Source organism: Pempheris klunzingeri, chromosome 15 (genome assembly GCF_042242105.1).
Source record: "Pempheris klunzingeri isolate RE-2024b chromosome 15, fPemKlu1.hap1, whole genome shotgun sequence".
In the NCBI taxonomy this organism is placed as follows: domain Eukaryota; kingdom Metazoa; phylum Chordata; class Actinopteri; order Acropomatiformes; family Pempheridae; genus Pempheris; species Pempheris klunzingeri.
The window spans coordinates 4,720,256-4,736,589 of record NC_092026.1 but is presented as its reverse complement, the minus strand read 5'-3'; the positions used below and the strand labels follow the sequence as shown (position 1 = coordinate 4,736,589).

General features: G+C 39.9%; 2 protein-coding genes across 3 annotated transcripts; one reads left to right on the top strand and one right to left on the bottom strand.

Moving 5' to 3' along the window:
• Nucleotides 1–1,277: 1,277 nt before the first annotated feature.
• On the top strand, nucleotides 1,278–12,514 carry znf644a (zinc finger protein 644a). 2 transcript variants are annotated; one of them, XM_070845769.1, is made up of 6 exons: nucleotides 1,278–1,330; nucleotides 4,974–7,479; nucleotides 8,040–8,633; nucleotides 9,911–10,036; nucleotides 10,637–10,739; nucleotides 11,547–12,514. In XM_070845769.1, the coding sequence occupies exons 2-6, from the start codon at nucleotides 4,977–4,979 to the stop codon at nucleotides 11,731–11,733; spliced, it is 3,513 nt and encodes a 1,170-aa protein (XP_070701870.1). In that variant the 5' UTR covers nucleotides 1,278–1,330; nucleotides 4,974–4,976; the 3' UTR covers nucleotides 11,734–12,514. The 2 variants fall into 2 exon arrangements, with proteins under 2 accessions (XP_070701870.1, XP_070701869.1); XM_070845768.1 differs by having other exon boundaries at nucleotides 1,309–1,391.
• A 210-nt stretch (nucleotides 12,515–12,724) lies between these two features.
• On the bottom strand, nucleotides 12,725–16,334 carry LOC139214795 (DBIRD complex subunit ZNF326-like). The gene is made up of 9 exons (XM_070845720.1): nucleotides 16,294–16,334; nucleotides 15,415–15,859; nucleotides 15,175–15,250; nucleotides 14,911–14,977; nucleotides 13,947–14,094; nucleotides 13,696–13,756; nucleotides 13,453–13,583; nucleotides 13,274–13,363; nucleotides 12,725–12,901 (listed from the first exon to the last, which is right to left on the bottom strand). Exons 2-9 carry the CDS (start codon nucleotides 15,805–15,807, stop codon nucleotides 12,881–12,883), a joined length of 987 nt encoding a protein of 328 aa, XP_070701821.1. The 5' UTR covers nucleotides 15,808–15,859; nucleotides 16,294–16,334; the 3' UTR covers nucleotides 12,725–12,880.

Genomic DNA, 16,334 nt, shown 5'->3' with positions numbered 1-16,334 from the left:
TTGCATTTTTTGGACACAAAACACGAGTTTTATACGGCTAATTAGCAATGTTCCTGCTGGTTTGGCTATGGCATTATGCTAATATGCTCTTCAAATCACTCACCTCCTGTACCAAGCTATATACAAAACAGTGGTTGGCATTGTGAGAGATAAACGTATGTATCTCACAGTAACACACTTACTTATGTGACTACTTTTTTTCCAGGCTGAAACAGTGCAGGTGGCTTTGTTGTGCTAGCTTTAGCTGTAGCATTAGCTAGCTAGTAACATTCAAACATGGAGCCATTTTGTCAGTTTGGGCCACAGCTGCCAAATGTAGCTGGTTTAAGCGACGACTTTTGTCATTTCCAAAGTTATCACACTTTGTTGTTGTTACTGTGTAAGTTACCCACCTGAGATAATGAAAAATAAATGAGTCCAAACTCGGTTTCGTCAGGTCAGTTTAACGCTTGACCCGAGTACATGACATTACAGTTAGAGCCTGTTTGTGTTTGCAGTCACCCAACAGTAACAACTTTATTTATTATTACCACATTGTCCATCAAACGACACAAACAGTCCTGTGAGTACTTTTAATTAAAATTACTGGCTTTAGCTAAAAAAAATAAATTAAAAAAAAAAGCTCATTAACATCTAAGCAAGGCAGCTGTAACAGATGTTTTACTGTGCATTTAATTTAATACTTAGTTGAGTGTGTGGCCAAAACACACTGCGTTTTCTCTTTTTGACACCCGACACTGTGAATTACTGAACCGGCTAATCGGCGGCTATGAAAGCAACAAAGACCTGTGAGAAGACAACCATGGGGGGATAACGCTTGTGGTAACGTTGACATCTCTCCTGTGTTTGGCTCACAATTCTTGTCTGTGCGTCAATGACAAGTTTATACAGCTGGACCAAATTTGCTCTTTAAAAAAACACACCAAATACTAACTGTAGTTTTAATTTATTTTATCAATTAATACGCTGATTAACCGCCATCAACCTACAAAAAAAAAAAAAAAAAAAATCTGCTACCCAAAGGAGATGGTCATTAACTCAGGTTTTTTATGCCTCCTATCTGGAATGTACCACTGCACATTTTCGGGGGAACATGGCGCCGACTCGTATCATTACGTGACGAAATTAAACGAGACAACAACTCGAGAAACTATTTAACAGTGGTTGTTATGTAATATGGTTTCACGTGAAAGCGTAATTATTCGAGCATTTCTTTGATTTGTTTCCGTGTGGCCGATCGTATGTACGGTTACCCGTACAAAAGAAAATGATCTGTCCCACACCAGACCACCACGGAAAATGGCGACTGTGAAATAGATGGAAGACGAAAGTAAGAAATTATTCAATGCAGCGTTTAAATTGTGCCCTCTCTCCAGCCGCACCGCTCGGAGGTAACGTTTGTTTGTTTTTCGTCATTTTGCTGATGTGTGTGTAGCGAGCAGCGAGGGAGGATTGTCATTAGCTACAGTTTAGCCTGAGGAATAGGTTTTGGTGTGGAACAGCCTTAGTGGTCTGCAGCTCCTGCAAGCAGCATCCAACAACACAGCGTGATATAAACGCCAAAGAAACGCACCGATACCCACACGGAACATAGTACTAACAATCCGGTTTGCTCTGAATGTGGGGCGCCTTTGGGAGCCGATCCCAACTATTGTGGATAGGCATATAGCTGAACTACTATGCTGAAAGTTTTAGCTCTATACAAAATCCAAAACCGCTCATCAAAAGCCATTTGAGAGGTTCACCCCTTTGCAAATGTGGTGCTGCCGTGTAATGTTAGGCGTTACAGACACCTTTCTCTGCCACAGGAGCATTCATTTGGTATGACACTTTTATTGCCCTTCAAATCCAAGACCCCTCACTCCAGCCAAGTTGTAGCGTTGTACATGGCCAAAATTAATGATCCAAGCCAAATGCCATGTGTATATTATATAAAGCCATATTTATTTTGTACTTTGAATGCTGATTGAGTCAATATGCTAACTCTGGTGGCATTGTAAGTGACCAAGCTGCTTACTTTTCACACCAGACAATAATTTTCAAGCTAAAAAAGAGCTTTGTATTTTAAACCGTAGCCCATGAAGCATAAGTAACATTCAATATTGGGTTTGTAAAAGCTTCTGTAGGTTTATGTCACTGTTTTACATATGACATTTGTTATGATATGCTTTTCATAGGTATTGTGCTTCTTAAGTATTGCGATACGACAAGTATCGCGATTCGATATTGTGATTTATTACGGTTTTTAGTTTACTTTTTAAACAATGTAACCATGGCTCCACCTACTGTTTGTTATGAGGCATATTTCTAAAAAACAATACGCGTCACATCAGTCAGTCTTTCTGACTTTAGATATAGCAGCATTGTTGCGTAAGAGGTAAGTCAGGAAAGGGAGGCACTCGTTCATAAGTCGCTTCCTCTCTAGTTAGATTGTGGTTTACACTAGAGAGTGAGTGCTTCGCTTCGCTGTTAGCTCCGTCCTGCTAAAAAGAGATTTATCCTGGAGAGTTATCCAGCCGTGGCCCCCTGGCGTGTCTCGCTGAGTGCCCAGCTCAGAGCAGGCTGTCAGTGCTAAAACACATTTGGATTTAAAATGTTAGGTTGAAGGTCGTAATCCTGCAGTTCTCTGACCGTCCATCTGTCCGTCTGCGTTAATCATACATTACAAGAAAAAAAGTGGTAATGTCTTTCCACATATCGATAAGGAATTGTAAAACAAAAAATTGCGATACTTAAGTGAATCAGTTTTTTTCCACGCTTATTACTTTCACTAATCGCATGGTCGATGCCAAGAGAACAGTGAAAATATTCAAATTTCAAAGTTAAAATCTTCACGTTACTTGTTTGTCAAACCAACGGTCAAAAGCCAAAGTTTACGATCGCATAAGACAAAGAAAAGCACCGAATTCTCACAATTTAGAAGCTAGAATTAGCGAATGTTATTTTTCATTTGAAAGATGTCTTAAACAGTTTCTCCGTTCTGATTTTTTTAAACTCGACTAAGATTGTTAAGCCATAGTAGCGGCCTCTAGTGGCCCATCACACCCTATGGACAAACAATCTACAGACAATTTTGCCGTTCATAAGATTCAAAATCTGGATTCATTTCTCTGAAGTAAGGTGTTGCCTCATGCTAAGGCTAGTCAGCTAGTGCTAATGTGCAAAGCTAACTAAATACCGCCTCCACTGGGGCTTCATGGAAACTGCAAGAACTGTATTTGCTCTTTTTAGGCCATTGATAGGAAAAATAACAATAAAAGGTTAAGAAACGCTGTAGTCATCCGCTCCTTTTCAGCACCACTTGACTCGTTATTTCGTCATCTAATGATGACGGATTTCTAATGATCAATGCTTAGTAAGCTTCTTTTTATGTAGCTAGGTAAATATACATGTTTCAAGTGGAAACCAATGGCAAACAGAATTAAAAAAAAAAAAAAAAAGCAAATATGATTACTTTGGATATTCAGTATTATGAAAATATGATGCGATCAGAAAATGTATGACAGATTCACGTAATGCTGTGTCGGTGCTATGAATGAATTCTGTGGCAATAGACATCTATGGCGAGACTAGTGAAATCGTAAATACAATTTTACCTGATGCACGGCTAAAAATTTTAAGTTTGTCCTTAGGGTAATGCTAAAATTTCCTTAGCACTAAAGTAATTCACATTTTGGCCTGACAGTGGCAGTAGTGGAAAACTTCTGGAGTGTCCCAAATGGCTCCGTTCAGACTGACTTGAGCCCTGCATGAAAAAAAAACGCAGCCCTCTCATTTATTTGAATGGAACCAGTCTGACAACACCGATGACTGTGGCAACGCAAGGCTGTTGCTGCAAAACATGGCACTGCGTTAGCCACTCAAATGCATGCAAGAACACATTCCTGATGGATTGCTGTGTAACATAAACTGTGCACACCGTTAACGTTACATCGGTCTGACAAGACAAAATTGTTGCTGCTGTGATAACTTGTCAGATTTGTGAAATCCTGTCTGTGAGTATTACAAACAGTATTGCAGTGTTTTAGTCTCTGATAGGCCATTTAATGCATCTGTTTACTTAAACTGGCCTTTCATTGAGCTCTTTCACACCTATCTTGTTTGATCCAGACTTTTTGACTTTTCAAAAGTTGATTTGAATCAAAATTACAGGTGCAACCAAGAGGTGGTCTTGATCCAGATCTAAATGAATCATGGCTTGGTTTGTTTCTAGTGGTAACATTTTTTGGATAGTTCAGACCTTCTGACTAGTTGCAGGAAATCCTGGTGGGCGATTGTCAGAACTGGAAAATGAGCAACTGTAGCACATGGGGAGAGACAGACACTTAAAGATTAATTGACATTTGGTCCAACATCCTATATAAAGTGTCAGTTAGTAAGAACTCCCAAAAATGTTGGCACTTTTCAATGATTTCCAAAAGGATGATACATGAGTCTACAAACCCATCAGTTGCAAGTATATGAAGACGCATCTCATGTAGGTGTTGCTGGATCAAGTGTATACATTGTGACAAAACCAAATCAAGATCTTGGTTTGGACTTTTAGGTGTGAAAAGACTAATTGTGTCAATGATACCTTACCTCGCCTGCCAACGCAGTCCCATGTAATGTTTTACCACAGGGCTGTTTTCAGTCGGAATGCCCGCCAACACCATACATTTATCCATGAAACCTCAATTCAAAATTCGCTAAGATTCAGCTATCAAAACCACAAAACCAACAAGAAAACTCCATGGGCACAAGGACATTGCTGAGGCTATAATTCCAATGTAAAATGTTTACCCTCAAAATATGTGAAGAAAATAGAAAGGAAACAACAACCCTGATCACTTGTCTGTTATTGTGCAAAGGTGGACAGGCCCATGACTATAGTGTAAAACTATTTAAATTCAACCTTTGGAATGCTACAGTGTTTCCTGTGGATTTTGTAGTGATAGAGGAATATCTAAGAAGGCTTTACTTTTCTTTTTCAGGTCATGGCAGCTGAAATGTCATGTCTGACTGGTGTTGATGAAGATGACAAAGATGCAGATCCTGAGATCAATGCCCTCACACTCCTGCAAGAGCCAGTGAGAATGGCGCAAGAATCAGCCTCTTGTGCCGATTCTTTCGACAAACCTTCTCTGAAACAAAACAGTGTCCTAGATGTTCTGTCAAACACAGATATGTTGTCTCCGGTTGGCCTGGGAAATGGACCTTCTTCACATCAGGCTACACAAGCCCATGACCTCAACAGCATCTCCACTGAGAAAGAGGAGGCAAAGAGCATCACCCCACTAAAAACTGTGCAGGAAATTGACACTGCCGGAATTTGGGGTTTTGATGTAGAGTCACCTGAGAACTCATTGGATAATTTTAATAGTGCTAGTGACCTTCATTGGAACCCTCACAAAGGGTTTATGCAGTTTCTATGGGAGAACCATGGTGATTCCCCTGGCGAGGAACCTAAAGAGGAAGTCCTTCCTGCCAACAGCCAAAGGAGAAGAAAAAGGAAAATGGACATGGTTGTCATGGTGGATCCTTCAGAAGACCTTTACCCTGATCTGAGCCACAAGTCATCTGAGGAACTGTCTGATGCTGAAGGCCAAGTAGACTCCATTTCCGTCAGAAAAGTCAGAAAGTCAAGGAAGTTCTCCAAATCACAGTCATCACCAACAGGGAACGTTTCCAAGTATCCCAATGGAACTGTAAAGGCCATCAAGGAAATTCTTTACAATGCACCTGCAAGAAACTCTCATGAGAACAGTATAGCTCATGGACTATCACCATTGAAGGGGCGCCTCACAATAAATTCTCATTCAGAGGGGAAGCCATCATGTTACCCCTGCTCAAAATGTAAGCTCATTTTCAAGAAAGAGCACCATTTGCATCGTCACATGAAGTCACATGCAGACCCTCCGAATATTTCGCCAAAGCCTTTTATATGCCGGGAATGTGGACAGTCCTTCAAACAAAGTAGTTTGCTTATCGAGCACATGTCTGTCCATCAGGAAAAAAGAGAGAGATTCACCGAGGAGATCAAAGGCATGAATGATAAGAAGAAAGAGGATAAAAAAGCAAAGCTTTTTTGCCCCCAGTGCCCATTTGGAACAAACTGCCCAAACACGTTTGTTCAACATGCGAAAACACATGAGAAGGAAAAGAGAAAGTTTAGATGTGACAAATGTAGCTTCAGGACTGTGAGTGAGAGTGACCTTAGGAGACACAACATTTTGCATCACACTGTTATTACAGTAAGAAAGCAGGTCCAGAATGACGACTATGAAATCTTCTCATGTAATATTTGTTCGTATAGAGCTTTTAGCAAAAATGTTTTTAAGAATCACCTTCTGCGGCGCCATCAACAGACCTTTGAGGAATACGAAGATGCACAGGGTAGTGAGAAAAATGCACAACCGTCTAAGGAGCAGCATGTGCCTACTCGTAAAACTCCCATAGAAGATGCAGAGTTTACATCTAAAATCTTGATAAAAAATCAGATCTCTTCTAAAACCGCGTGCTCCCCCAGTGAGTCCAGTGACATTTCAGACTTGTTCAAAAATAGCAAGATTAAGAGAGGTCTCAAGTCCCAACCAATGGAATCAAAGCTTGACAAATCCATTAATGTTCTCCTGTCCCGACAAAGACATGGAAGGAAATTTGCAGAACAGAGGAAGGAAAGCAATAATTGCGGCACATCTGTTCAGGATTTCAAAAGTGACAAATATGGTTCTGATCAGTCACCAGAAACACTGACTGTCAAGGTTGAAGATTCACCGTTATCCCCAAATGGCCATAGAGTGCCATCCTGTGCAACCGAAAGACATCTCAACAGCAGCAGTGTACCCAAGTTGAATGAGGATCAGTCAACAGTCAAGAAGTCACCGTCTAAAAGGAAGATGTCCACCCCATATCGCAACACCTCTGACCAAGACTCATGCTTCATCTTACCAAAACCTTTGCCAAGTCCCAAGAAAATAAACCAAGAAGACGACTCATCAGATTATGATGAAAAGGACATTTTCCAGTACAAGGATATGGATGCCAATCCCAACCTTTTTGACAATGGTATAAAGAAAGAAAAACAAAACATCATTTATACCTATAGCAGAAGAATGTCCATGAGGGGTGCTCTGCAGGCATCTAAAAGGCTGTTTGAGAAAATAAAGACTGAAGAGCAAGATCAGAACGACCCTGAAATCAAAGAAGAATGCATAGAAACAGAAGTATGCCAAGAAACGTTTGAGTCCCACCAGATACCATTGAGTGAATCCTTCTCAGATGAGGCGTCAGAGTTGGAATCGGACCGCAAGAACTGTCCATACTGTCCCGCAGTGTTTGAGTCGGGTGTTGGATTGTCCAATCATGTCCGAGGGCATCTTCATAGGGTCGGGCTGAGCTACAATGCACGCCATGTAGTGCCTCCTGAGCAGGTGGCTTCTCAAGACAGAAGACCACGAATTCGACGGAAGATTTCAGCATTCCGGAGATTGAAGAAAGGTACTTGTGTACTTATTTATTGTTCTTCTATTGAAGGAAAACTATGCTTTATTAAAACTTGGCTTTTTATTTTTTGTGGCTGTAGCCATCAGTTCTATCGATTATTATTGAGCAGCGAACTTACAGAGAGTACCAAAATTTTTGCTAAAAATGGGTCCACAGAGGCAGCAAATTATGTCAGTGTTGTTGTTAGTAAACCCCAAAATAATATGATTTTATTTAGGTTTGTCAGTTTACATATTTAGCATACTTGTGCACACGAATGGCTTTTCTTTGCAATAAAGGATTATTAGAGACTTAGAAGGGACGGTCACTTTTAGTTCTACCTCCAAATCAAATTAGAGCCATTCTTGCTTGTTTACAACCTGTATGATTGATTGTTGCCCTGTTGGACCTTCTTTTTTTAGGCCTTAGACAGACTTGCAAAAATAGAACCCAAGTTTTAAACTGGGTTTCAAGGGTAGTTTTCCTTTACATGTACTTTGATGTTACAAAGTTTAAATGTATCATGATGTACTTTTCTGATTTTCTTTTTTTTGTTTGTTTGTTTGCTTATTCAGCATTACAGCTGGAGTCAGACTCTGAGACTGGGAAGAGCATTCACTCCTGTCCATTATGTGGGGACTCATTTGATAACAGGACTGGGCAGTCCAACCACATACGAGGCCACCTCAAAAAGCTTGGTAAAAGCTTCGCAACAAAGAATAAATCCCCATTATTTTTACTCCGGGAGTTAATGCGCGACAAGAAGGAGTTCCAGCGGGCACTTCAAATTCTGGGAAAGAGACGGAACCATTTTCAATACGGTGCTTCACCAAAGCTGTCCAGTGTTGAGTCTTTCAGGCCGCCAGCCATTGGAATCCCAAAAAGTAATTCTACTCTGAGCATTTGCACTGATGCCAGCCCACTGATTTCCACGTTTTCTTTAGCGGAAATGGAATCTGAAAAAAGGCAACTAGAGACTAAACTGGATGTTAAAAATTCACTCTCAGGCACGACTGCCTTGATAGGAATTCTGAAGAAGAGGAAATGTCAGGAAGACTCTAGACTTAAGGGGTCCTCTCAGATGGCAAGAAATACTTTAGCAATTTCTTCAAACAGTGAGCACAGTTCAGGATCAAGAATTACATCTTCACTGCCAAAGTCAATATCTGGTAAGTAACTTCATAGGTAACTACATAGGTTAGACTAGAGAATGAGCCTTTTCAAGTGTTTTGATTAGTTGAATACAGTCGTCTTTATATTATTTTTTTCCTATGTTGAATATTTTTTTTAAGAACTCAGAAGCTAAGAATAAAGTTTATTTGAATAGGATTTTACATGAACTGCATATCAAAACCAGTGTTGGGACATGGACAGAAATCCAAGCATTATGTAGAGCCCTACAGATACTGCAATTTTGAATTTTCAATATAGATATAAAATAGGATAAAAAAAAAAAAAAAAAAAGAATTGCACAGAAGAAATATGTACAATGTAAATTAATACACAAAGTGTATTAAACTTCATCTTATTTGTGATAAGATAATTTTGGCGAACCAATATATAAGTCTTTTAACTTTTTACACAGACCTGTGTCAGATTGTGAATTAGGTTTTAAAGACTTCTTTAAAGGAAAAAGGCAATTATCTACTAAAAATGTCTTTTGTTAGATGGAACCAAAATGTCTATTCTAAAATTCACTCTGAGAAGCTGTTTTGAAAAAGATAATCAAATTCTGATCATCAGATGTCGTGTTGTAGAAGTGAGGTGTCATCAGCATAAAGGCGTACAATGACATTGCTAAATTACCTTCAGATTATGTTGCCAAAACAGAGGAGCGTTATTTACATATTAACGCAGATTATTATTAGTTTTGTCTAATCTAGTACCCTTAATTGCATTAAAAAGTGTCAAATGTAAATTATCCATACACACTTAATAAATTAGAACAAAGACAGAACAGGTGTTTCTTAATCTTACACTGTTGGACTTTTCTGATAAAGGCTTGTTTGCTGAAATGTGTTGGCACAAGAAAGGAATTGATAAACTGTAGTATTGAGGGCATAATATAGTATTGTGCTGTTATCCAAATTTATAATGTAAATGTTTTTCAATGGTACATCAGTCAGTTTAATAACAGAACCTGCCTTAGACATATAGGGTACTCTTCCGTCACTGCCACAGCCTACATTTAAAATATACTATATAGTATATAATGTACTATCAATACCCGGCATAAACCATATTCACTGCAATGTATTTTTAGTTGATATAAAAAAGAAAGCTAAAATGATTTTGTTGAGCTGAGACATTATACACTTGCCACACAAAGACAAAGGGAAGGACGGACCTGTTGTTATAAGTTTAGTCCTACACCATGAACAACCAACCATTGCCATATCTATGTTTTCACTTATGTGTTTGTCTGTGTTTTCTTGTCTTTTTACAGAGAAAGGTGAATTCAACAGGAAGGTGTGCGTCCATTGCAATGCAACTTTCCATAGTGGAGTTAGCTTGTCTAATCACCTCCGCGCATATGCAAAACGAAAAAGGACTGCCTTACTAGAGGGAACCAGTAAGTGCCATGAACAGCTTAAGCATGCAGGACTTTATACTTGAGCACTGGTTGACAAACAAAATCAATTCACCTTCTCGGTACAGGTGTGGCAGCAGAAATTTCAGACTGATATTTCAAAACCTCAGCAGATAAAACCCAAATTGCCTGTGTGGCTAGATACCACAAGAGGTTCTGACGTCCAAATCATAGCTATAATTAGTGCACCAGTGGTTATTTGTGTCCTCCCCAAGGTAAGGATCTAGAAGGGCGTCAGCAAGTGAGATATTGCAAAGATATTGTGGAGCGTGATGCGTGCATCTGTGGGGGAGGACTGACCTCCTCATAGCAAAAAGCCTTAAGGGCCTACTTTTCTGAGACACACATCATCACACTTTGGGCCATGAGCCTTAGACAAAGCCAGACCATTCACCTCGCTGGCACAAGGCCAGAACATGAGTATGAATAAAGTAATGTCTAATAATGTCCAGACATCCAGACTCTTATTGACTCAAACTTTCCAGTGACTAGACGCTAACTAGGCTTTGTATCTAGTTGAAATGTTACATTAGCAAAAGTAGAGGTGTAAATACAAAATAAAAAACACATTTTGTCTTTCAGCATTTGACTGTAAAGCAAGGAGGCAACGCTCAAGGCCTGGTTCCAAGAAGAAGACACTGCCCTTACCACAAACTCCAGAGGAAATGTACAGACTCACCTGCAGGTAATGCTGTCTTCTTTTATAGCATATTTATTAGTCTTTTTCTAAATGGTGGATAATATTGCATCTGAGGTCCAACAGACTTCAACAGTGATGCCTTTGCTAGTTGCCCTGAGCAACCAGATGTATTTGCTTTTATTTATAAAACATTAACTGAGACGACCCAGATAATTTACAGACCTGTTGTCATTGATGTTCACCAAAAACAGAAACAGAAATAGAAACTGGGCGTCCAACAAAAGTTAAGTTCAAAACTCATGGTCAGTGGCCAGTCAGCACCAACTCTTGTGTTTTGCTATGTAAAATTTCTGGTTTTGTCAGTGGAGTCTGGTGGGTTTTAAGAGTGCAATATAATGACTGTTCATGATTGAACAAAAAGTCTCCCCAAAGGATTACATTGCAGCCATTGTGGCCTGCTCTAATGTAAGCTTCGAACAAATGTCGTTGCAGTTTTTTAATTTTAATAAAAATTAAAAACTGGTGGAGGCTGAGATGAAAGTGATTACAGTTCCTCCCGAGAAGAACATGACTTTAACAAATTTGATGGAAATCCATCCAGTAGTCGTCATTCATTGACATTTGACTCAAAACCACAAATGTCAACCTCATGGTGGTGCAAGAGGAAAAGTATGGGAAACGCCAAAGTCAGTAGGAGTCGTCCTCTGGTTACAATGAACGTCTGTTCAAAATTTAGTGGCATCCAATAATTTCAGCCAGGATCAAAATGTTGTTTGAAATGGTCGACATGCTTCTAGTAAACCCACTGTGTGTTTGTATTTTATCATCATCGATCTCTTGTTCTCCTCGTAGGTTCTGTGACCTCGTCTTCCAGGGTCCCTTGTCGGTCCAGGAGGACTGGATCAAACATTTACAGAGACACATTATGAACACTAGTGTCCCTCACACTGGGCTAGGCATGGTCGAGGTCACCACGCTGCCCACCACCCTCAAGACTGACCAAGACAGCTCTCTGACAGCCACACATGCTGCCTCATGAAGCCAATGGGGACCTTTTTAGATTTCACTAGACTGTATGTGTATGTACATTGGATGTTCTTTCACTTTTGTTTTTAGTCAATGAAATACTGGCCAAAAGTACAATATTGCTGAATGATGGAGATATTGTACATATTTGGACATTTGGACAGATGAAAATTTTACTTATTTTGGATATTGTTACCTTTTTCTGTTTTTACATAGTCCATTTTTTTGGAATACACTTCCAAAAGGACAGACTGTTTTTCTTGTTTTATGCAGTAATGTAGTGTGGAATCCATTTCTAATGAAGACAACTTTTACCTCAGATTTCTCATGGTTTGAGTCCGTTTTTGTCAAAAATTGGGAGCACCTCTCTTCTGTATCAATATTCACATTTACGAGATACATAGAATCATGTTTCTTTTGTATTGCAACATGTTCAAATCCAAGCCCACGGTCTCTGTTTTCAGGTCACAGAGTTTAGTGAGACAGAGCGACTGCACCTGAAAGCTCACAATAAACTGCTCCAAGAATCTCAAGTGGAGGGATGAGCTACTATACAAGAACAAAAAGAAAAATGTCTGCAAACTTGTTATGAATAGAAAGTGTTTTATAGTATTTCAGTAACTGCATTGTTTCTAATACAAATACAAAATTAAAACTGAAGGTGGTAAAGAAAAAAAGACCTTAAAGGCACAGCCGGTGCTGACAATGCCCTTCATACATGTCACCTATATTTAATGTTTAAATATACTGTTTTTGAAATAATTTAATTTTAAATGTACTATATCACACAGATACAATGCTTAAAACATTTGTGTTGTTCTAAATAAAAAAAAAAAACAGAAACAAGTTGAGTTTTTCAATCTTTTTTTGCACACAAATTATGAAAACACTAAAACTGTAAATTACAAACTTCATCTTCATAATGAGACCAAACAGTGATGACCTGTGAATACTGTAGCTTATGTTAATATGGACCTAATGTGAAATGACAAACCATCTATGAATAAGAAAACCAGTATGAACAGACTTAGACTGAATCTTAGAGGGAGGGTGGTCTCATAGCTCTTATGTGTAGTCGTGATTGAAGTGAACTGTTTTCAGTCCATAGTTCTTCATCTGAGGCAAACAGCGTCTCGGTGTGGACAGCATTGTGATTTCCATCATTGAAATGGGCTGCCACCCTGAAAGACAAGAGTAACTTCAGTAGCGAACTCCATTTTAATGACTAGTGGCCTTGTAGGCTCCAATTCACTGCTACTACTTAGATTTAGTGTACGAGGGCTGGAAACAAAGGCATCACTCAAGGTTATCCATATCAGATGTTTCACTGCAATAACTTGAGTCGATAACAATGTCATGTTTAACAGCCAAAACCTTAAGTATAGCCAAGTATCTTGGTCCAGTAACAAGTTGTACTCAAGCAGTCCCTAAATGAACTGCCCTGTGTATGAATGGAATATATTCCTAAAGAGAGAACCACATGCATACATGTGTTGTGCCCCGTTCTTTATTAAAAACACATTTGTGTTGAAATGTTCACTTTTGCAAAATACCTTCAGGAAGTGTTCGAACTGAGGCTCCAGCTCCTTCATAATGGTTTCTGCTTTTTGGAGGCAATCACGTCTCTGATGCATTTCAAACTCCTTGAGGAAAATAATCAATCAATCACCATCATCATCATTTTAGCTCATTTTTTGCTAAGCCAGCATTGAATTTACAAACACAGCGTTACCTTTGTGTTGGAGAGGTGTTCCTGAGAGGTGATGTGAGCCTGCACTGAGGCTGCAGCTGTGGATACGAAGACTTTGCAAGACGCACAGTGGAAAATTTCAACCTTTGTCATGTGGTCGTTTTCCTCCAGGGCTGACAAAATGAAGACCACACAGTATTAAGGCTTTGTTCATCCGCAATAGAAGACAGCGTAATAAGACGGTGAACGTCTTTAAAAAGCTTTTGATAATTCAAAGTTAGTTACCTTGAAGTGCACTATTGTCTATGGCTCGGCTAGACTGATGGCTTTTATACAGCATGACTTCCTAGAGGGATAAAAACGTCCATCATGTTCCAGACACACAAGTGAACATTTGTTTCTATGATATATTAAGGTGGAAAACAGAAACTGTTGGGAAGAAGCCGAATAACAGCAGAATACTACAGCACAGACTAGACAACCCAGGAACCGTTAAACAGGACATAAAATATTGACGATTCTCTGTGTTATCTTACCTGCAGGAACGCTATAGCCATATCATCATAATTATTCTGCAGCTGGATGTGCTCCAGCGTGTCCCAGTGAGTCTTGCTCTCCAAGTGATCCTCCAGCTCCTGAGCATTGGCCACCTCAACGTCACAAAGGTCACAGGTGATTGGGCACCTAAAAGAAAAATAGTACAACATTCAGTGTTGCAGAATATTAATAAATAAAACAGCTAAAAAGCAAACGTTGAAACAGCTGAAGGTCCTCATACAAGCTTAAACTGACAGCTGTTGAGACCAGACTGACGACCTGAAGGGTCCTTACAGTTCAGTTCATCCAATCTGGCAATATTAGCTTACAAAGCTTCAAAGCAAACTCCCATTGACCTGACTGGACTCCATCAGTCATCTTTCAGTCCAGCAGGGCTCTCACATCTTAATAGGTGATACCTGGCTGCAGTGTTTGTTACAGCCAAGCATCACATTTGTAGACCTCCGAGACGGAGTGAGCAAAGTCATAAAGCAACTGGTGAGAAATGTTACTAGTTTGCAGAATTGTAACTCTGCTCTCTCTGCCTCACCTTGGTCGTTCATCCTGTGGTTATGTTGTATCACAATGTGTTTATAACCACAATGGCTGACACATGCACGCCCACAGTTTTACTGACATCATTTAGTTGCAACTAGACTGATTTTATTCAATTTGGGCAATTAGATTAACATCTAGGTGAATAAAAAACTAACCTGTCAGTTTATCTACTAGTAAGTAATCCTGATTATCTCAGGACTTTAGTAATTTAGTAGTTAAGTAATTCCAGCTACAAATGGTACAAATGACTGCCTATACTATATCAGAGGACAACATGAGAACTGTGAACATGTTGTCCTTGTTGCTATGGCTAATTCATTATGCCATCAAAGTTAATGAGTGTGATGTGAATATTCTACACGTAGCACATTTAAACCATTAGCCATCAGTATCCCTGGTCCTTACTTGTCCATTAACATATTTTTGCTCCTGTTTCTTGTCACCTCTGTGGGAGATGTGATTTTGTCCAGTCCTGCAGAACAACATAATACACATTATTATTCTTGTTATTACGATGCAAAAAAGAATTAAAACCCATTCAATTGTTGATTCCTATGTATTCAAACAATAGATGCTGATTTAAAGCATGTTATCCATTCACTCATGTTTCTCCTGTAGTTAATCTGAAGTGGGCAGACACAACAGCTAGCAATTAAAATGTCAACTTACCTGTTTCCATGTATCCCACTTGATGTTGAAAGTCCCGCTGTGTCCTGGGTGGAGATAATCTAACGGTAGTGGTCATCTACAGAGGAGAGAATGGGCTCCAATTGGTTCAAAGAATCAGTGTCACCACTGCAAGTACAACCGGCCCCGTGTCCTAGTTTACAAGTCTACAACTCAAGACTGAATATAACCACAGAAAGCAAAGTATTAGCATTCAGAAAACAAACACAAAAGCTGTCATACTTGTGGTCTTACTGGCGATACCTCTCTCGAGATCGTTACCCCGTCCTCCCCGTTGGTGCCCTGTCCTCCATGAGATGCAGGAAACCGTTGGGTGGAGGAGCCCTGGGTTAGCCTGTCAGGGCTGCAGACCCTGTGGTCCAGAGGTCTATTTATGGAGCCATAACCCAGTGGGTTATGTGCTTCAGTGTCTGGGGTCCGTCGGTCTGGCAGTCTATGGCCTGGACTGAGACCTTGACTCTCAGCGGGTCTGGTTTTAGGGCTAAACTCACATCTGTCGAGGGGTCGCCTGAGCTCAGAGTCCCAGTGGTGGCCACTACTTGGAGGCAAATGTTGATGTCGCAGGTCGTTATCCTGATCGGGAAGAGGGTGGTTGTGGTTTTGGCCCAGAGGCATCTCACGCTCAGAGTCTGACAAGCCAGGATCGTAAGGATCATAAAGCTCAACCCTGAGGGGGACGGAAGAGGCTTTAGTGTGTGTGTGTGTGTGTTGCATGCAATTTACTATTCATAGATCATCCCTACGGACAATAATGTGATTCACTATTGAATGTTCACACATACTAAATGTGCTACTAAGCTACATGAAGAAAGAAACTTTTCTGGATTATGATAAAACTAATTAGAGGCTGTGCACATCCAGTGAAATATGTTCATTGGTTTAATCTCTCAGTGAGGCTCTGCATCATTCCTGCCTCGTGGACTTTTGCCTCTCAAGGTCCACCTGGAATAATACATAAGGAGGTCACCTTCAGACAGCCCATATTTCAGCATGTTAAGACAAAGCTAAATGCTGAAATGTGGCACATCCTGGACTGGTAGGGGGTTGTCACTCTGTACCTCACGCTGTCTCAGTACATCGTACACCTTACCGACATCTTACCTTTCTGGACTGCTTGTGCTTTCGTCCTCGGCGTCGGCATC

What these genes read in the sequence shown, in the direction of transcription:
- znf644a (XM_070845769.1), top strand. Translation starts at nt 4,977, where the DNA reads ATGGCAGCTGAAATGTCATGTCTGACTGGTGTTGATGAAGATGACAAA. An exon ending in ATTCCGGAGATTGAAGAAAG is followed by an intron (nt 7,480 to 8,039) that starts GTACTTGTGTAC and finishes TTGCTTATTCAG; the next exon opens with CATTACAGCTGGAGTCAGAC. An exon ending in TGCCTTACTAGAGGGAACCA is followed by an intron (nt 10,037 to 10,636) that starts GTAAGTGCCATG and finishes TTTGTCTTTCAG; the next exon opens with CATTTGACTGTAAAGCAAGG.
- LOC139214795 (XM_070845720.1), bottom strand. Translation starts at nt 15,807, where the DNA reads ATGCCTCTGGGCCAAAACCACAACCACCCTCTTCCCGATCAGGATAAC. An exon ending in AGACAATAGTGCACTTCAAG is followed by an intron (nt 13,584 to 13,695) that starts GTAACTAACTTT and finishes TCATTTTGTCAG; the next exon opens with CCCTGGAGGAAAACGACCAC. An exon ending in AACACCTCTCCAACACAAAG is followed by an intron (nt 13,364 to 13,452) that starts GTAACGCTGTGT and finishes ATTTTCCTCAAG; the next exon opens with GAGTTTGAAATGCATCAGAG.